The sequence below is a fragment of the Zingiber officinale genome, chromosome 3B (genome assembly GCF_018446385.1).
Source record: "Zingiber officinale cultivar Zhangliang chromosome 3B, Zo_v1.1, whole genome shotgun sequence".
NCBI lineage: Eukaryota > Viridiplantae > Streptophyta > Magnoliopsida > Zingiberales > Zingiberaceae > Zingiber > Zingiber officinale.
The window spans coordinates 132,314,740-132,336,716 of NC_055991.1; the positions used below are offsets into that span (position 1 = coordinate 132,314,740).

The 21,977-nt window shown below is 36.4% G+C and overlaps 1 protein-coding gene across 4 annotated transcripts; it reads left to right on the forward strand.

Annotated features, from left to right (window-relative positions):
- Window positions 1-13,663: 13,663 nt before the first annotated feature.
- Window positions 13,664-20,370, forward strand: LOC121967828 (U-box domain-containing protein 45-like). Of its 4 annotated transcripts, none has more exons than XM_042518304.1 (6): window positions 13,664-13,937; window positions 14,239-14,314; window positions 14,414-14,599; window positions 15,177-15,284; window positions 18,008-19,200; window positions 19,305-20,370. In XM_042518304.1, exons 2-6 carry the CDS (start codon window positions 14,246-14,248, stop codon window positions 20,110-20,112), a joined length of 2,364 nt encoding a protein of 787 aa, XP_042374238.1. In that variant the 5' UTR covers window positions 13,664-13,937; window positions 14,239-14,245; the 3' UTR covers window positions 20,113-20,370. The 4 variants fall into 4 exon arrangements, with proteins under 4 accessions (XP_042374238.1, XP_042374239.1, XP_042374240.1 ...); XM_042518305.1 differs by having other exon boundaries at window positions 13,664-13,934; window positions 14,237-14,314; XM_042518306.1 differs by having other exon boundaries at window positions 13,664-13,907.
- Window positions 20,371-21,977: the final 1,607 nt, after the last annotated feature.

A 21,977-nucleotide genomic window follows, 5' to 3' on the forward strand; every position in this document is an offset into this window, starting at 1 on the left:
ATTTCATAACCTCAGGAAGGGTATTTTGAAGTAATATTTCAAACATAGAGACATTTTGATAACGTTAGAAGTTTATGGTATTTTAAAAAGTAGCCAAAAGCTAGTGGTATTTTAACAATACTGAAAAGCTATGTGGCATTTTGAAAAATTGCAAAACTTGGAGCTTATAGAAGTAGCAAAACTCATAAACTCTGCAAAACCTAAATTAAATCCGCCGCCTAGGGCTGTAAACAAGTCGAGTCAAGCTTTAGAGTATTTAAGTTTATTTGATAAGATAATCAAGTCGAGTTGAGCGAGCTTAAAATGAACCAAGCTTTTCAAATGAGTATTCAAACTTGATTTAATTTATTTTTTTATGAGCTTGAGCTTGCTTGAAACTTGACTTGAGCTTTGTTCATTTAGATGTTATCAAACTCTCAATTCAAGTTTAGCTTGAGCTTGGTTCGTTTAGATGTTATCAAGTTCTCAATTCAAACTTATTTGATTGTTTGATTGATTATTGAGTATGGTAATTTAAATTTATTTATTTATTTATTTTATTATTTATTTAGCATATTGAAAAATAATTTATTAATGAATATGGTTCGTGAACATTGTTCACGAACGTTAACGAGCTGAACACATATGTGCTCAAGCTTGTTTATATGTTAGTTTAACGAGTTGTTGAAGCTTGTTTGTTTAATTAATCTTATATAATATTAAACGAACATAAATAAGCTCTTACCTAGTTGAACACCAAGCTTTTTCAAAAACACTTGGTTCATTTATAGCCCTACTGCCACCCTAGTAGTCTTCCCACAACTACCCTACACTATTGAGAATGAGTAAATTATGAAACTAAAATTAGTTGAAAAAGTAGTAAAAATTTTAGTCATTTTGAGAAGTAACAAACTTGAGGGACATTTTTAAAAGTTTATCTAAGTAAGTTCGATAAATGTGTCATTGCATATTCAACACTCGAAGCAATGGTCGGGAGGTAGGATACCTTTTAAATTTTTTAAACATTTAAGATGGAGAATTGATAGTTCATCTACTACGAGTACTTCATAATTATTCTAGTGACTCTTAAAATTTTGATGGAACTAAATTAACCATTTCATGATTAATCGATGACATAAGTTACTAACACTAACAATAATATTTAAGATAATTTGCCACAATTTTTTAAAAGTGAAATATGATATTCTAAGCTATTAGTTAAAAAAAGTTATAATTTTTTTCTTATTTTCAATAATCAAGTTAAATCGAGCCAAACTTTTATGGTATCCAAACTTATTTAATAAGATAATTAAATTAAACATAAAATAAATTAAGTTATTGAAATAATTATTCAAACTTGATTGATTTATTTTTTTATGAGCTTGAATTTAGGTTAAATTTACTTAAGCTTAATTCGTTTATATGTTATCGAACTTTCAATTAAAATTTATTTAATTGTTTGAAATTTTTATATTTAAAATTTATTTATTGATTATTAAATTGAATAATATTAATAAGAGTTTTATTTATGAACATTATTTATTAATATTTTTCATGAATATTAACGAATGAATATATTCATATTCAAATTTATTCATTTAATTAAATTAATTATTTTAACTTATTTAATAATTAATCTAATGTGTATTTAACGAATATAAATAAATTTTTATTAAATCAAACATTAACTTTATCGAACAACATGTAATTTATTTACCATCCTAATTTTCTTTGGAATGTAAATTTCAAATTCAAAACTAAACCAATATAACTTATGATCGACTCGATGTTGACTGGTTGGTGTGCTGACATAAGAATTGATGAGATTGCATCGATGCCGATGGATAGTCGAGTCTGGTTGGTGTGCTGACATAAGAATTGATGAGATTGCATCGATGCCGATGGATAAGAGAATAATGAGGAAGACAAAAGTAGTGCTGAATTAAATTTTGGATTCCTTCTTAGCTTATTTTTTACTACTGTACCTTTATACAATTTCCATTGAATCTTTCATCTAAATACAAGATATTATTTAATGAAGCCATAATAAATCTGTATAATATTTATTTTGCCCTTTCTAATTGTTCACATTCCTTATACATTTATGAGCTAATGATGAACATTTAATAGAAATGACAAATGGTGTAATCGAATCGAGCCGAGTTGAACTCTTGGATGTTTGAGTTTGGATCGTATATAATCGAGCCGAGCTCGAGTTTTATTTAATGAATATATTCATGGCTTACGAGTTTATTCAAGTTTTTATCGAGTCTAAACGAACTTAATAAATATAAATTATAAATTTAAATATTCATTAAAAATTAAATTATATATTTTTAAAAAATTATAATATTCTTGTTAAAATTTATAATTTTATTCTAATAAATAAATTTAATATATTTGTCTATGTTTTTCATAAGTAGAGTGCAAAATTTATAAATTTAATATCAAAATTATTATTTTTTTAATTTAAAAATTGATTCATGAGTTTAACGAACATGTTCACGAGCTAACGAGCCAAATATTGTGAAGCTTGAGTTTGGTTTGTTTATCTTAACGACCCTAATTAAATGAGCTCAAACGTGCTTTTATCGAATCGAGTTTTGAATAGCTCATGAGTGGCTTGGCTCATTTACACCCCTCAAACGATCCTGATCATTTAATATATTTGACCATATAAGCATGCCGATTAGCGACTCAACAACGAGTTAATCCTAGCGGTGAGTAAGTTGTCACATCCCGCTCGATTAGTCAAGAACTTATAGGACTAGCTCTGGTAAGTGAGTAAGTTGAATTGTATCGCCCGGCTCGTTAATCATCTGAGTGGATCTCTCCCTGATCTTGATTTTGACTGTCACCTCTCTTTCTATATTGACTTCTTGATACCACATGACACCTTTAGTAAATTGCCACAACAATTTAGAAATTCAAATATTTAAAATTTAATTTTGGATCAGTTGAAAATCCAGTGATATTAAAAATATATACATATAATAAAATATATTCATTAACAACTCAAGATTTATAATGTTCATGTGAAAAAAAAATAAATCTCACCCCGGGCCAAGATTTGATCAGTTGAGTTTGTTACTACAAAATAGATATTGGCCGACTGCTGGTAGCGGATTACACCTTATAGTTTCCTTTTACTATAATATGAAAAAAAAATCTCAAAAGATTCAAATAATCTCAAACTCCCTAAAGATAAATTAGGAAGAGTTTCTATGATTAAACATATCATAATACACAAAATATATTATGTAAATTAAGATGTTTAATATAAGTGATATTTATGAATTTAATTGTAAAAGTGCAACTTTTTGTTAAGTAGTTACTGTTGGATCGAGACCACGCTAGAGGGGAGGGTGAATAGTGTTTGTGGCTATTTCTTTCGATTCGTAAAACAAGCGAGTAAAAACGCAGCGGAATAAAGAAATAACAAACACAGAGAGACAGGAAGATTTACTTCGTTCGGAGCCTAAAGCGACTCCTACTCGAAGGCCCGCGATCCTTGATCGCTTTCCGTGGGCAACAACTATAAGCACGATAAAACTATTACAGATTAACTACAATTTAAAGCAGTAAACAGATTATACCGACAACAAAAGACTAAATCGAAGCTCCGGGTTGTCGGGGTGTCGTTGCAACACTCTCTGGATCGAGTCGTTAGCAGCTTGTCGCAGGGAGATTACTTAGATTCTTGTGTATTTTTGAAGCTGCACCTTGACCCTTCTTTTATATGATGTTTCGGGCGCCTAGATCCCTTCCGGGTGCCTGGAGTGTGACGTGGCCAGCCAACCAGGATGCTGCACGTGTCAACTTCGCGCAGGGGATAAACTTTGGTCCCGAGCACCCGGATCCATCCCGGGCGCCCGGACAGCCTTTTTCCAGCAGGTTCCTCACCTGCAAACAAAGGTTAGTCCGAGCAAAATCCTCTGCAAGACAGTGTTAGAATAAGACAAAACATCGTAAAGAAGAATTGACAGTCTTCGGACTGTCCAAGTCTGACTTCGGATTTCCAACCGACCCGACGCCTACTGTTCCCTCTACGGGGAACGCGTCCTCACCTACTCCACTCAGGAGATTTACCTGTTGCCAGTCGATCCTCCAGATCGACTGGACTTTTGCTCAGCACTCGATGCTTCCGGAATTTCTGCTGGACATCCGCTTCCCGGCTAGTCCAGACTTTCACCTAGTTCGCGACATCAGGACTTTCCACCTAGGGTTACCACCCCCTAGGACTTTTGCCTGAAGCCATCGACCTGCCAAGACTTTCCGCATAGGGTTACCACCCCCTATGACCTAGGGTTACCACCCCATAGGGTTTTTCCCTTTGCCTAACCGCAGCTAGGACTTTCCTGAAATACTCATTCAACCATGTTAGATTACAACAACCCTTAACTTTGAATCCTTTGCCATTATCAAAACTCAGGTTTGATCGTCGGATGCTTCCCGCACCAACAATCTCCCCCTTTTTGATTATGGCAACCCAGATTCAAAATTAAGTGAAAAAACAAATGCATAAGTATATTAAGCAAGCTTAAGTATCTAAATTCAAATGAACGCCTAACTTAAGCTAATACTTAAACTTTTTGTGAAGCTCCCCCTTAATACAGGGTTTCCTTTTTCTTTAGAATTTCTCTACTTTGAATTTCTCTACTCTCTACTTTGAATTTCTCTACTCTCCCCCTTTGCCATATATCAAAAATGAGCTAGTTTTGAAAAACTTAATTTTCAAGACACAATTAAAAACATTTTAACTTAGGCAAGGAAAGTGAAGGACAACACCTTAGAATTTATTTTGTTTGAATAGACATAGAAAAACATGAGCTCTTTTTGAGTCTATAGAGTCTATAGAAAAACATTGGTTTCCAAAATTTTCATAGAAAAATACAAGTTTCAACTTCAGAGATTTTCAAATAAATTTGCAAGGAAAAATAATTTTTAAAGCTTTAACAACTTAATGAATTTTCAAAAGGGTTTTAAAAAAAAATTTCAAAGAAGAAGATATTTGAAAGTTAAGTTTGGAGAAAATTTTGATAAAACTGTTTAAGGAATGTTTTTTGAGTAAGGAATGTTTTTGAGATAAATTTCAGGAATACTTAAGGCAAAGGAGAAGAGATAACCTTAATTTAGTTTTAGTAAGGTTTCAGTGTTCTAAAAGTCCAAGCATGAGTCAAGATTTGGTTTTGATCAGGTATCAGAGCCCTTAAGTACAAACATGCTTAAACTTTAATATTGCCTTCACCAACTGTCTAACCATTTAGCTACTTGCTGATTGCCTAGAGGGCAACAGTGTTCACCTGGTTAGTCAAGTCAAGTCAATTGATCCAGTTAGATTTGACTAAGGCTGGAATACTTGATTTGATTACTGTCAATTATGTATTTAATGCCCAGACTCATATTGATGCACAGAAATAAGCATTCTTGAGTCCAGGCTGTACCCTATGCATCTCACACCGTTCTATGTTTTACAAACACAATCAAGGTAAACCTAGGTGTTTGTGAGATGCTCTGACTAAGTCCTGGAGGAACATGATTTATAAGGGTGCAATCCTAGACTAAAATCCAATTTTCGAAAGTCTAGTAAAGTGGGGATTTTGGTAAATCAATTTTGCCTAGAAGTTATAAAAAAAACAAGTAAAGAATATAAAGTTATAGTATCTATTCTACCCAACACATGCCTATTTGTCTTCTAAGTGAGCTGAACTCAAGTTCAGGTAAGGGTTTTGTGAAAATGTCAGCTAGGTTTGATTTTGACTCAACATAGTTGAGTATAATATCACCCTTAGCTACATGATCCCTTACAAAATGATGCTTCACCTCTATATGTTTAGTCCTTGAGTGATGAATTGGGTTTTTTGTTAGATTTATTGAACTTATATTATCAATTGAAATTTTTGTTTTATGATATTCTAGCTGATAGTCTTTAAAAGTATGCATCATCCATAGCAATTGAGATGCGCATTCACCTAAGGCTATATATTCAGCTTCAGTGGTAGATAAAGCAACACAATGTTGCTTTCTACTTGACCAACTTACAAGGCATTGCCCTAGAAATTGACAACTGCCACTTGTGCTTTTTCTATTGTTTTAGGTTTGATTTTAGAAATTAGGGCAATCTGACTATGGATTTTGAAGGATGTTTAACTTAACTTTAAGTAAGATTTAAAATTTAGTTTGCTTAGTCATCTCACCCGATCTAAATTGTCAATCAGGGAATCCTATAATTGATGTGAGATGATTTATTGTTGAATTCAAAGGTCTGGTTTAACTTTGTATTAGATTCAGGTTTAGCTTTGGGTTCAACAAGTAAGCATTCTTTGGATAAACTTCTGGGCTATGGTGAGTCACACGGAGCTCATTAAAGTAACCATGCCTTCGAGGTTTTCCAAATAGTCCTACCCACTGATCTTAATACTAACCCTTGGTCTAACTAGTTAGGATCCATTTTAAGGGTAGCTTCGGTCAGTTCCACTTGGCCAAATGCACCAGGTCGAAGCCATATCTTCCTAGACATGCGATGCCCAAGCTTCCCTAACGTACTATCATCCAAAAAATTTCACCAGTACCGTGGGTCAAGTTAAACCTAGGCCATTTTACCTAACCTCAATTACCCTGCCGGGTGGTCTAATCTTGGTTACCCTTATCGAATATATTAAGTTCGGAGGTGCCAGATAATCTGGAGCCTTCCTTTTAATTTGATTTAATTCGAATTTTGAATTTCATTTAATTTTTGAATTTATAATTTTGAATTTTGAGTTTCATTTTTGAATTTATAATTTAATTTCGAATTTTGAGTTTCATTTTTGAATTTATAATTTAATTTCGAATTTTGAGTTTCATTTTTTAATTTAAAATTTCGAATTTTGAATTTCATTTTTGAATTTATAATTTAATTTCGAATTTTGAGTTTCATTTTTGAATTTAAAATTTCGAATTTTGAATTTAATTTTTGAATTTATAATTTAATTTCGAATTTTGAATTTAATTTTTGAATTTATAATTTAATTTCGAATTTTGAATTTCATTTTTGAATTTATAATTTAATTTCAAATTTTGAGTTTCATTTTTGAATTTAAAATTTCAAATTAAATTTATAATTTAATTTCGAATTTTGAATTTAATTTTTGAATTTATAATTTAATTTCGAATTTTGAATTTCATTTTTGAATTTAAAATTTCATTTCGAATTTTGAATTTAATTTTTGAATTTATAATTTAATTTCGAATTTTGAGTTTCATTTTTGAATTTAAAATTTCGAATTTTGAATTTAATTTTTGAATTTATAATTTAATTTCGAATTTTGAGTTTCATTTTTGAATTTAAAATTTCGAATTTTGAATTTCATTTTTGAATTTATAATTTAATTTCGAATTTTGAATTTAATTTTTGAATTTATAATTTAATTTCGAATTTTGAGTTTCATTTTTGAATTTAAAATTTCGAATTTTGAATTTAATTTTTGAATTTATAATTTAATTTCGAATTTTGAATTTAATTTTTGAATTTATAATTTAATTTCAAATTTTGAGTTTCATTTTTGAATTTATAATTTAATTTCGAATTTTGAATTTAATTTTTGAATTTATAATTTAATTTCGAATTATTGTTTTTCTTTTTGCTCCCCCTGGATCACGGCCTCGATATGGTCTATCGAGGTAATGTATTTGATCTTTCGGGACCCAGTATTGACCAAGTTCAACTTGATTGATCAATTTGGACTTGGGGACCCATGCTTGTGCTGTCTTACTACTTTGTTTGTTTATTAAGGATAAGTAAGATTTATATTTACTTTTATATCCTAGCCCAGTTCTATTGTAAATGACCCTTTGTGTCCCAAGAATTAAGTCCAAGTTCTTGGAGCCTAAAAAAAACCGTTCTAAAGTAGTTTTTAAATCTTTAACCTGATTTTTTAGACTTGAATTTTCTTCCTCAAGTTTATGAACTTGAGTTGGAAATTCAGTCTGACTCTGGTCAGGTAAGGTTTTAGTGTCAGCCACTTCTTTAAGGACAGATACTTCCTTTAGAAGTGACTTAACTAATTTGCGCAATAAATAACTAACTAAAATGTTTAACCGGGAGATACTTACAGCGGGGTCTGGTCCTTCGGAAACGGATACGGATCCGTGGCTTTGCTCGGACTCCGCCTCGGACTCGCTTCCGGATTCGACGATTTGGTCCCGGGCCATTAATGTGAGTAGACTCGTCTGTTCGAGCTCGTCGTCGTCGTCGTCCTCCGATGAAGATTCGTCCCATGTTGCCTTAAGGACCTTTTTCCTTCTTTGCTTTTTGACCTCCTTCAGGTTAGGGCAGTTGGATTTGATGTGCCCTTTTTGGTTGCAGCCGTAGCATGTAACTTCAAACTTCATCTTTGAGTTCTGTGAACCTTCCTTCGTTTTTACTGCCTTTTTTAGATCTCTTTTGTTGAAGCCCTTCGTTTTGTAGAGCTTCTTTACGAGGTTTACCAGCTCGGTTGTAATTTCAATGTCTTCATCGTCTGAGTCTGGTTCAACCTCCGACTCCGGTTCCGTTCTTCGTCGTGATCTCGGTTCCCGTGTTTGACTTGTACCTGCAACCAACGCAATACCTTTCTCGGTTGGCTGTGCATTAGTCTGCTCATGAAGTTCAAATTCACAAAATAATTCGTCTAATTTTATTGAAGACAAGTCCTTGGAAACTTTGTAGGCATCTACCATTGATGTCCACAATGTGTTCCTTAGAAATGAGTTTAAAACATACCTTATGACGTCCCGATTCTCTATCTTCTGTCTGATTCCGTGAAGAGAATTGAGGATGTCTTGTATTCTCGTATGTAGAGAACTTGCCGTTTCGCCTTCCTGCATCTTTAGATTATATAATTTATTAAGTAAGAGATCTCTTTTACTTACCTTGGTGTCGTTAGTGCCTTCGTGGAGTTCGACTAGCTTTTCCCAGAGCTCCTTTGCGGAAGAGAACGGGCCTACTCTGTTGAGTTCTTCTTTGGTAAGGCCGCACTGGAGGGTGCAGGTAGCTTTGGCGTAGGCTTCCACCTTTTTGATTAGGGAGGCGTCCCACTTCTCGCAGGGGGTTGGTTTGCCGTTGTCATCGGAAGGTAGCTGAAGTCCCGTCTTAATGATCATCCATGTTTCGAACTGAATCTTCAGATACGTCTCCATTCTTCCCTTCCAATAACCGAAATCATCTCCGGAGAATAGTGGGGGACGAACAGTACTGAACCCCTCTTGTTGAGCCATTTGTAATATGCAACAAAACAAAAAAAATATATGTTCCAAGACTACGTCTTGAATTAGTAGTGCGGGAATAAAGAATAGTAATAATAACGAGCTCGAGTGGTGTTGCACCAACTTCGGGCAAAAGCCGATTCGATAAAAGAATTAGAATAAAGCTTTAAGGCTAAATTCTAATTGACTCCGAAAAATATAAAATCGAAAGAAAAATTTGTTTTGAAAGGTGGTTGCACCAATTCAAAACGACCCCGCTCTGATACCAATTGTTGGATCGAGACCACGCTAGAGGGGGGGGTGAATAGCGTTTGTGGCTATTTCTTTCGATTCGTAAAACAAGCGAGTAAAAACGCAGCGGAATAAAGAAATAACAAACACAGAGAGACAGGAAGATTTACTTCGTTCGGAGCCTAAAGCGACTCCTACTCGAAGGCCCGCGATCCTTGATCGCTTTCCGTGGGTAACAACTATAAGCACGATAAAACTATTATAGATTAACTACAATTTAAAGCAGTAAACAAATTATACCGACAACAAAAGACTAAATCGAAGCTCCGGGTTGTCGGGGTGTCATTGCAGCACTCTCTGGATCGAGTCGTTAGCAGCTTGTCGCAGGGAGATTACTTAGATTCTTGTCTTTTTGAAGCTGCACCTTGACCCTTCTTTTATATGATGTTCCGGGCGCCTGGATCCCTTCCGGGCGCCTGGAGTGTGACGTGGCCAGCCAACCAGGATGCTGCACGTGTCAACTTCGCGCAGGGGATAAACTTTGGTCCCGGGCGCCCGGACAGCCTTTTTCCAGCAGGTTCCTCACCTGCAAACAAAGGTTAGTCCGAGCAAAATCCCCTGCAAGACAGTGTTAGAATAAGACAAAACATCGTAAAGAAGAATTGACAGTCTTCGGACTGTCCGAGTCTGACTTCGGATTTCCAACCGGAAATCCTAGGTCGACCCGACGCCTACTGTTCCCTCTACGGGGAACGCGTCCTCACCTACTCCACTCAGGAGATTTACCTGTTGCCAGTCGATCCTCCAGATCGACTGGACTTTTGCTCAGCACTCGATGCTTCCGGACTTTCTGCTGGACATCCGCTTCCCGGCTAGTCCAGACTTTTACCTGGTTCGCGACACTAGGACTTTCCACCTAGGGTTACCACCCCCTAGGACTTTTGCCTGAAGCCATCAACCTGCCAAGACTTTCCGCATAGGGTTACCACCCCCTATGACCTAGGGTTACCACCCCCTAGGGTTTTTCTCTTTGCCTAACCGCAGCTAGGACTTTCCTGAAATACTCATTCAACCATGTTAGATTACAACAACCCTTAACTTTGAATCCTTTGCCATTATCAAAACTCAGATTCGATCGTCGGATGCTTTCCGCACCAACAGTTACCAAGTATAAAATCTTGATCAAGCATTAATTTGGACTTTCTGAACAAAAACAAAGCATTAAAAGTTAATCAACCTCATACTTCTTATACAAATTATCATAAAATTTAAAATATAATTAACTTGGTCAAATTTATAAATAGTCAGGCAAAATTATTTTTAAACTTATAAAATAAATAGTTTTTTCAAATACTTATTTGTTTTTAAAAATACATGTTTGTATGGAAATGCAATATTTATATTAAAATACATTTAAACTTTTCTTAATTAATATTATTCACAGAGATTTTATTATTATCACTGTTTTAATTCAGTAGAATAATAACTAAATAATAAGGCCGGTTTTGGCTAACAAAAGCAATTCCAAATTAGTTGATTACTTGAGGTTCCATTATTCTTAAATATTAATAGTAGATAATGCACCAATAACATTAACTTTAGAAATAAAGATACTGATTAATTAATAATTTAATTAATACATTCAAATTTAATAGTTAATCACTAAGCAACAACATTTATTTTTAACCAGGAACTAGCAAATAAATACTTTAAAATGTTCGAACTATTGGTTTGCTTCCATCTTTCCTAGCAAGTATCAACACTAAAATCTATAGATTTAATATTTTTAATTTTCATTCATTAAAATAATTTGGGTGGCACCAAATGTTGCCTAACTCCTAGGTCTTCCATGTGACACATCCAATTAATTTCAATTTTTTTTTCTTTAAATCAAAATTTTAATTGCAACAATACCACACTCATGTGATGAATGCTCATTCGGGATGAGTATAATCATATTGATGAATGCAACTTTGCCCATGTGACAATGGCGTAGCGGCATTACACTTTCTCAAGAAAATTTCCATAAATTAGCGTAAACTAGATATCTGAGATATGTCAATTAAAATAATAATTAAAAATAGAATGGATGTTAAAGATAAAATTGTTAAAAAATATATATATATGCTACATTAACGATTTCGTTGTACCGATTCCAAATACTATACGGCCACTATTTACGCTACGCCCTTAGGACAACAAATTTGTTTAAACAATTGGTAAGTTATGCTTTACTTAATTATTTGGTAAGTTAACTAATACTAGAAATTAACATATCAATTTCTAAAACTTCAATTTTTTTTTTCAAAAATGATTAGTTGATTTCCTAATCTTGTTATTAAATTACAGATGAATAAAAACAAAAACTAATTAGAATCACAGCGTTAATGGGTCAATTTAATTAATCATACTTAAGCTACTAATCTCCCACAGCCACAGACAAAGAGCACCTTTATTGAGGATACAAATCCGGATCACGGACCCCCACCTCCAAAGTGGACGGTCGAGATTGAGCGTCCATGAAATTCATTATCTTACAAAAACATAAGCCCGCGTTGCAATTGGTAAATCTCCACTGGGCCGCTCTTGATTTTGCAATCGCGTGGCGGGTATAACGGTTGGTGAAATGTTAAATGATGAGGCGATATAGGAAGATCCATCTGGTGTGGGGTCAACTGTCAAGGTAGAGTTCAAAGTCAAGATGGTCAACATCAGGACGTCAAAGAGTCAAACGAAGGACGATTGTAATGGCCAGTCAAGATAGTCAGTGTCCAACCGTCGAGAGACAAATCCGAGCGGACCATCCTTCCAGCTCAGAATAATGGGATAAAATAATCGAACGCTCAATGTGGAGTAACATGACGCCAAAGAGACCGGAAAACTTGTCCGAATGGAGAGGTCATGCTACTACACGGTCAGAAGGGCAGCTGAGGCTGACAAAATAGAGAAGTTATAGTTGAGCAGCTACCTCGCTCGACCAAACAGCGGGACCTAACCATCGACGGAGAGGAGGAGTCCTGGTCGAGTGGCTACCCCGCTCGGCCAAGCAGTGGGACCATTGTCGTATTCTCGATATCTTTTTAGGAGATAGTGCCACTGACACGAGGTATGGTCGATAGACGGATCGTACGACAAAAACTTCTAATGTCTTGTCAGAGATATGCATGTCTTGTTAAGATATGATGTCAAAGGTACTTTCCTAACATGTCTCTTCATAGGACATATTGGAGAACGTGTCCATGCCCGAAGAGTGTGCACGTCACTCATCAGTGCTCTATATAAAAAGGGTCCATCATCAGTGGAGGTACATGTTATTTACTGTTTGTGCTAGAGTTATAGTTGCTCCACTTTCTTCCACTATTCAGGTGATTGACTTGAACATCAGAGGATCAATATCGAAGATCTCTTCCCTAATTCGATACTAACGTTATTTATTTTACAGAACGGAATAAGATCTAAAGTTGATGAGTGAAACCGTCACATCCCAGCTTTAGACTTTTCTACTTTCGAATAGGATCATTAAAAATGAAAATTCATGTTTTTTTTATCACGCTATCGAGAGCCGTCCGATATAACGCAGCATACGGCCGGTGAAATCCCCCCCAAAACAGGCGACGAGGCGCAAGCCACGTGGCGGACTGAAGGAACCGATCGCCGCCGACAGCGTAATCTACGGGTCTCCAAACCCATGGATTAGATATAAAATCGAATTTCCATTAATACCGCTAACTTTTATTAAAATATACGTAATACCATATTAATCACCTCGTATTATAGTGATCTTTAGGGGTACTTTCGTGCCTAGAAAACGACAAGTAGGTCAGCGAGTTTAGTACAGGGAGACATGTGGAGTTAATAAATGATTATATCCAACCGACAATTGTAAATTATGTTTTGAAATTGGTTGATCCATGAGATCCTGGCCGTCCGTTTCTTGGACCCCAGCGCTATGATTAATACACGCAACAGTCGACGGCCTGGATGAGTCAAAATAAAAAAGACCTATTTCAACGCACCCACCACATGGCCTGCCATGTAGGGCAAGTAGGCCCGTTCGTTGACCTAATGGAAGTGCAGGTAAGAAGATGGTAGTAAGTGTTGACGTCAATAACAATTGTAGTATTGAAGTGAAGAGACAAGATGGGAGTTTAATTTTGTTTGATAATGTTTAGTGTACAATTTGATTCCATTAGCACTGTTAATCACTGGAGATTAGTTATTAATTATATATCAGAGTGAGAGAGGACATGGGGAATGAATGGCTGATGGAATCTCTCTCGCTTTGTGCTTACTCTTCTCTCGATCGCTCGATTCTCGCTTCCTTCTCGCAAGGAGCGCCCTTTGTTTTTTTTAACTAGCTCGTTCCTCGAAATCCTTTTCCTAACGAGGGAGGTGGAGGAGATGAGATCTCGATCTTGTCATGTAATGCGCGACTTCATCTGAATCGACTGCATGCTCCGGCGCTGGTGATGGTGATTGGGACATTTTGTTTTTTTTTTTAGGTGGGTCTGTGATTGACAAGCCGGAAAATTATCTGTATACTTGGGGATTTTGAGCTTGGCGTTCTTTCCGTTGATGCTGGGAGGACCCGAGCTCCTGCTCTCCGGGTTTCTCATACTGAAAAAAAATGTCTTTTTGATTTTGGATCTGTAATTGTACCTTATAGGTTTTCAACTTATATGATATAAATGTTAAAAAACGAAAACTTGGTGGAAGTTAGTTTTTGAGGGATTTGGATTTTAGTTTGCGATGAGAGTTTTGATTTTGTTGTATTTATTGTTACTTTCTATTTCCTGGATACAGTTGATTCATGTTTTCGGTGAGAGTGATGGACGCGGCTGAGTTGGAAGGGCGCATGTTCATAGCTGGTGATCCAAAGGTATTGTCGTCAAGAAGAAAGATTTGCTTGAGAAGACGTTTTGATGTTTAGAATGATTGGAATATGAAACTAATTAGTCGTCTTTTTTTGTATGAACAGGTACATGGGGATATGTTTAGAGTGCTCCATGCATTTATTAGTAAGGTAATGGAGATATTTCCCTTTATAGAAGCTGCAAGACCCAGAAGTAAGTCTGGCATACAGGCACTATGCTCTTTGCATGTTGCTCTTGACAAAGCCAAAAGTCTTCTTCAGCATTGCTCTGAGTGTAGTAAGCTTTACTTGGTAATTTTCTTTTCCACAATTTTTCCTTGAATCTATTGAATTCAATCTCACTGAATGTCATCAGCATAAATTGTTTGTAAACTCCTAATTACTAGCAAAAAATTGCTTAGTTTGTCTCGGGAATGAAATATTATTACTTAATTATGTTGTAAAATTAACACTCCTTGAAGATTTTTCAAAGATCTCTGATTCCTTTCATTTACCCATCAATTTAAGCAGCATAAAAATTGGTTCAATTTGCATACCTATAATAGGTTGCATATTTGGAACTCTCATCCTTTCATTCTACTTACCTATTTTATTCTAATCAATTACTTTTACATGATAAATGAATGTTCTTCTGCAATCCTTCGCTTTGTTCATGCTCTTTTTATGGTTGCTCAAAATGAGCTTTTTTTGCCAGCCATAAAATTACTTTCTATAAAATTGAAACAGAATTGCCATCTTGAACATCTCTCTGGAAATGCATTATCTTCATGGAGTTACTACATATTGGATGTGCATTATCAGATTAATCAGCTAGATGCTGCTTTATGACACTGTTTATTGTTTTAGCACATTTGTGTTGATTCCATAGGCAATTACTGGAGAATCAATTATAGTAAAGTTTGAAAAGGCCAAATGTGCACTTGGAGAAAGTCTTAGACGAGTTGAAGAAATTGTGCCAGAGCCTATTAATTGCCAGGTATGCTCCTACCATGTTTGCATGTAAATATTTGAAGTCTGTTAGCATTGCCAAAATATTTAAATCATATATTATTTCTATAGCTACATACATAAGTGCTCTTTCATCATGTTTCCTACAAGGAAGTCGAAGTATCATGAAGACTGCAGAGAAGTGGAGGAGGGGAAAGAAATATTGAGGGAAAGAAGGAAATTGATCCCTCATCTATTTTCCTTAAAGGGATGGAAATTATGATCCATTTCCCTTTATTGTTTTCGTTGGAAAGAAAAAAGGATTCAGACTTTGTGAAATTAATTTTTCTTAAAATCATTTTAAAAAATAAAATAAAATGAAGAAAAAAATAATTTTGAAAATTTCCTTATTAGAAACATTCTACCCAATAGGTCATAGGTGCTTTCAATCTAGGCAGACATTTACAGATGGCCCCTAGTTGTTTCTTTTCCTCCTCCATTACCATGAGAAGCAATGGAGGAAATTTTGATCCCAACCTTACACCCATTATTCTCCCTCTTTCCTTTCCTCATCTTCTTAACACTTAGTAGCCGTATTCTATATGTGAAAATGTCATCTTACTCAGGATATTCCTTGCTTCCTATTGCAAAAAGAAAGCTAATCTGGTCAAGAGAGTTTACATTCAAATTGTAGAGATCCAATTTGAAAACAATCCTGAACTCTGGATTTTAAATATGAAGCCTCTGAAGTTTGACGTCGTTTATGCAACTCTTTACTGAAAATATGCAATTCAGTTTGAGCTAGGGATTCTGAAGAAATTAATTCATCATACACTAGAGATTATTTGTATGCTTAAAATAATTTTCAGTTCAATTTTAAATATTATTCTAAATTAGTTGGAGAATACTTAAGATTGCTTCCATCACCTTTTGAATTCTTATGGGTGCTCTATTCTCTCGCCTTTGTTTCCTCTATGCTCACCTAGTCAAGGGCGGAGCCAAGTTCATGGCTACCCGGGCTGTAGCCCGGGTAGCCAACGATGGCAAGAACGAAAATTACAAGATAAGAAAGGGAAAAAATGAGAAAAATTAGGGATTAGCCTGGGGCGGCGATGTCGGCGTCTGCGGCTAGCCCGGGGCGACGACGTCGCCGTCAGCGGCAAATTTAGAATGACGACGTTGGCGATCTTTGTGTCAACGCTTGTGACCCATATCTTGAGATCAGCCCAGGTAATTGACCCGGGCTGGCTCCGCCATTGCACCTAGTGTTATATGATATGCCCCATTTTCAATTGCTAGCATTTCTCTTGTCTCTTTCTTGTTGTCCCATTTTATTGTCGGTCTTAATGTAATACATACAGATCCATTAATACTAGAACTCACAGCCCATTTCGCCGTGGTACAAAAATATACATGTCCATATCTACAAACACATAAAGTAATATAAAATACTGTCGAAGTGTTGTATTTGATACTTTTGACTGCTATAAATTATTGTAGTTTTTTTACCATTTACCTATCATAGGTTAGGATTGTTGGATCGTGAAGAACGTTAGAGGGGGGCAGGTGAATAGCGATCGGTAAAAATCGAGAATTAAATCGAGTACGTAGCGGAAAGATAACAATGAAAACAATGCTAACAAACCAAGTTTTATTTGGTTCGGAGCCTTCGTCGACTCATACTCCAAGGCCCGCACTCGTCGAGTGCTTTTGTTGGGCAATCCATTAACAATTTGCAAATCTTTACAAGAGGAATACAATAAATGTATAATTTAAATGCAAAAATAAACAAGTATACCAACAACTTCTTAGAGATCTGGAAGGCTGTGCTGTCAATTGTTGGAGTCGCATCACTCTGTTGTTGGAGTTGTGTTGCTCGGTCGTCGGAGCAACGTCACTCGACCGTCGGAGTTGTGTTGTGTGCTCCTGGTGGAAGGTTGCTTATATAGGCAGTTCCAAGCACCTGGACCGTTATGTTGGCCAACCAATCAGCATGCTCCAAGCTAGCGAGCAGATAAGCCTTGGGCATTCCAGGCGCTCGGACCAGTTCTGGCGCTCGGACCTGACTTTTTTAGCAACTCATTTTCCTGCAAGAAAAAGTTAGTCCGAGACAATAAAAATTTTATTACCCTGCAAAACAAAGTTAGCATAATATAACAAATAGAGTAGTAATTAGATTCTGTCTCCTCGAGACCGGAATCTAGTCAAGATCTCAACTTAGATTTCCGAAATGGATCTAAGTTGGATCGACGCCTACTATTCCCTCAAACAGGGAACGCGTCCTCACCAAGTCACTCTCCTCCAGTGACTTACCTTAACTTACCGCTTTGCCAGACATCCGGTCAGCCCGTTGACCTGTCTGGACTTCGTGCCAGCTATCTGGTCGGCCCGTTGACCTAGCTGGACTTCGTGCCAGATATTCAGTCAGTCCGTCGACCTATCTGGACTTCGTACCAGCTATCCGGTCAGTCCGTCGACCTAGCTGGATTTCTTGCTAGATATCCGGTCAACCCGTCGATCTATCTGGACTTCTCCTGCACACTTAGTTACATCGTTAGATCATAACAAACCTAACTTAACTTACTTTGTCATTCATCAAAACCTGAGTTCGACTGTTAGTGCAACCTGCACCAACAAGGATTATTCCGTTGAGCATTAGAAAATTGATATCAGTCCAACACACACAAAATTAGACAACTATTCAATTTATGCATTTTACTTGTCTATGATAATTTTCCCCCAAAGGTTCTATTTTTCCCTTTCTCATGTCAGATCATAGAAATCATTGGTGGGTTGGAAGAAGCTGTGTTTGAGCTTGATCAGTCAGAGAAGCTGGCTGGTGATGAAATCATATCATTGCTTCAGAAAGACAGTAAACTGAAGAGCAATTCAAGCAATAGCAAAGAGCTTGAGGTTTTCCACCAAGCTGCTTTAAGGCTCGGGATTACTTCTTCTCGAGCAGCACTGACTGAAAGGAGATCTCTGAAGAAACTCATGGAGAGAGCTCGTGCTCAGGATGACAAACGGAAGGAATCTATTGTATCTTACTTGTATCACCTCATGAGAAAGTACTCAAATATTTTCAGAAGTGAGTATGCTGATGATACTGACTCTCAGGAATCAACTCCACGCTCCCCTCCCATATTGGGGTTTGAAGAGGTGTCTAGTCCACATCGGATCAGCTACACATTTGATAGGAACAGTCAGATGTTTGATAGACATCTATCTAAGTTACGCTCTTTCAACTTCAAACAAAATGGAAGGTCTGGAAATATGCCAATCCCTCCTGAAGAATTCATATGCCCCATTTCCTTGCAGCTCATGTTTGATCCTGTCATTATTTCATCTGGACAGACCTATGAGCGTATTTGCATTGAGAAATGGTTCAATGATGGCCATAGTACCTGTCCGAAAACGCAGCAGCAGCTATCTCATTTATGTTTAACTCCAAACTACTGTGTTAAAGGTTTGATTGCGAGTTGGTGTGAGCAGAATGGATTTCCCATTCCTAATGCCCCCCCTGAGTCCTTGGATTTCAACTATTGGAGATTGAGTCTCTCTCAATGTGAAGCCATGGATTCAAGTTCCTTTCTTGGCATAAATTCTTGTAAATCGAAAAGTATTAGTGTTTCTGATTGTGATGGCAGTAGCATCCCAGAGGAGACCAAGGAGAATGATTCTGAAATTTTAAACTACTATCAGGACTGTGGAGCAGATGAGCTTGGCAAATGCCGAAGTGCACTAGCTTCACTCGGTGAGGTTAAAAATGCACAGAAGCAATTCAGAGTAGTGGAACAGATAAGGTATTTGCTGAAGGAGGATGAAGAAGCTAGGATCTTCATGGGTGCTAATGGAGCTGCGGAGTTGCTCATTCAGTTTCTCAGAACGTCCATATACAATGGTGATCAAAAGGCTCAAGAAGCTGGTGCCATGGCCCTTTTCAACCTTGCAGTCAACAACAATAGGTACAAAAGTCTAATGCTTTTTTTCCTACTATTCTATTTATTGGCGCTTCCATACGAATATTGCTGATTAGTTTCAAGCACTTACATTGCTCCTCTTCTATTAGGAACAAGGAAATGCTCATAGAAGCTGGCTTGATACCCTTGCTAGTGGAAATGATCTCAAATTCTGGAACGTACGAATGTGTAGCGGCACTCTACCTCAACCTTTCATGTCTTAACGAGGCCAAGCCCCTTATTTGCTCAAGTAAAGCTGTTCCATTCCTCATTCAGCTTTTACAAGATTACGAAAATGCTGGGAGCACCTGCAAGTATGATGCACTCTATGCGCTGTATAATCTTTCCACTCATCCACCCAACATCACCATCCTCATATCATCAGGCATCATCACCAGCCTCCTTCCGCTCCTCGGATTGCCTTCTGCACCTGAAGGCATAATGTGGACCGAGAAGGCTCTTGCAGTCTTGATAAATTTAGCATCGAGCCAGGCAGGAAGGAGAGAAATTATTTCCGATCCAGGAATCTTTTCCAGTCTTGCTGGAGTCTTGGACTTTGGTGAGCCCTTCGAGCAAGAGCAGGTTGTGTCGTGCCTGTTGATCCTGTGCAGTGGTAACGAGAAATGCAGTCAAATGGTCTTGCAAGAAGGGGTGATACCCTCCCTAGTTTCGATATCGGTGAATGGGACAGCAAAAGGTAGAGAGAAGGCTGAGAGGTTATTGAAACTCTTCAGAGACCAGCGGCAGCAAGAGCCACCTACCCTCAAGCAGCAACATCAGCCGACGATAGATGGCAACAGTGGAATTCAAGCGGCCATTGAAACCAAGAAATTCTGTAAATCAAGATCAAAGAAGCTTGGAAGGACACTGAGTTCTATCTGGAAGAAGAAGAAGAGTTTTTCGATATATCAATGCTAGTGTCATTGGTCAGTCCCAATCATGTAAATTTATGTCAGGCATTTTCTTTGTTTTATTTGTTGAAATTTCTAATCTTTTCAATCAAGGGGAGTTGGCATTTTCCCTTTGCCTCCCTGAATGGAAAAGATGTACAGACTCTCTGTTAGTGTGTATCAGCTTTCTCAGCTGTCTTCTGTTAGCAGTTGAAAAAGAAAAAGAAATAATTGTAATTTCAAATGGAAAAAAACAAAGCAGTAGACGCAGATTAAAATATAATTACAGGTGAATTAAAATGCGGCTAAATATGTGTTTTCTATCATGCTATAGTTTGTCCTTCTATATTTATTTTAAAAACAACCCTTAATCTTTTTGACCTCAAGTCAAAATGTAAACAAAAGTAACGATCAAAATAACCTTGAAAAAGAATTTCAAAGAATAAGGAAAATAAATTCTAATTTAAAGGTTGAAAATTTACGTGTGGATCTAAACCCTAATTCTTAACGTCGAAAAAAATGATAATGATCAAAATAATCTATTACTTTTGATATTGTCCGAAAGTTGAGAAAAGGTTAGCTGGTAACATAGTTCTGGTGTTGATTGGAAGAAGACTCCGCACTGTCATACAAAATTAGGAGCGTTAGTGTCGGGCTAGAGAAGAGGTCTCAGGCATTGACCTTCTGACGCTCAAGTCAGTCTTCGGTTCGAGAGGAAAGAATAGTAGTAGTGAACAGTAACAAAGAGCATGTAGAATAACGAAGTATTACATACCTCCGCATGTAGATGAAGACTTCTTTTTATAGTGCTAGCGTCTGTGCACGCATCCTGAAACATATGCACGTTTTCCAAAAACTTCTTAGGAAAAGACAAGTCAAAAAATATCTGTGATACTTTTCTTTAAGCGAGCACTCAAATATCTGATGTGACAGGTTGGAAGTTTATAAAGGACGATTTACCTGCAGGACATTCTCTATTGTCGGTGTCATAAATTTCCAAAAGAATACGATAAGACGTGTATGTCGGTTTCACTGTAGGTCGATCGGGGACCACTCAGCCGGGACATCATCAGCTCGGTTGTGCTGAATGGAGCTATCGACCTATTTTTCACTTGGCCTTACTTTTATTGGAGAGGCGTATTGCGTCCAATTATACCTAAGATCCAATCGACCAGGGTTGTGGACCAGATAACTTAGTATTTGGCTCTTAACCTTAACTACAAGTGTGAAGGACGACCGCTCGGACAGTCTGGTCTGCCCTTCACGTCCGACCGGCTCTTAGGGCTCGTTCGACCAACTTTGCTTGATCCGTATTCTACGGTCTCATAGTCCATCCAACCCTATGATTTTGACTATTTGACTTTGACCTTCACATCAATCAGTCTTCACTGCTTTGACATCCATTAGATGTTAGTGGTTTTGGATTTATGTGGTATATTAAGATGTTTGAACGCTAACCTCGTAGTCACAATAGCCTATAAACTTTTTTCCTAGATTTTATAATATCTTTAATATACGTATTAGCGTAATTTTACTACCCTAATACTTTACTTCTACTTTATTGTATGTCACATTTGATGACGAGAAGGAGATTTTTAGTGATAAATTTTGTTCTATCTTAATTTGATTTTGATTTATCAATTTAAATTTTTGTTTTTTTTTGAGTTTAGTGAGAGTGGTGGAATGAATTTTTAGATAGTTATCTTTTTCAAACTTGTTATTTTTCTGTTGTTTAGGTTAAGTTGATGTATAAGTTTTATGAAAATTTAGGTCAAATGGCCCTTAGATTTTATAAGGATTCTCTTATTTATTACTATTTTTTTTAATCTTGACTTTTGGTCAAAAGAATTAAGTATTATTTTTTAAATATAGAGGGTAAACTGTAATTGGATA

Coding starts and splice junctions, on each gene's coding strand:
- LOC121967828 (XM_042518304.1), top strand. CDS start 14,246: ATGTTTTCGGTGAGAGTGATGGACGCGGCTGAGTTGGAAGGGCGCATG. Junction 14,315..14,413: donor TCATAGCTGGTGATCCAAAG/GTATTGTCGTCA, acceptor TTGTATGAACAG/GTACATGGGGATATGTTTAG. Junction 19,201..19,304: donor CTTGCAGTCAACAACAATAG/GTACAAAAGTCT, acceptor CTCTTCTATTAG/GAACAAGGAAATGCTCATAG.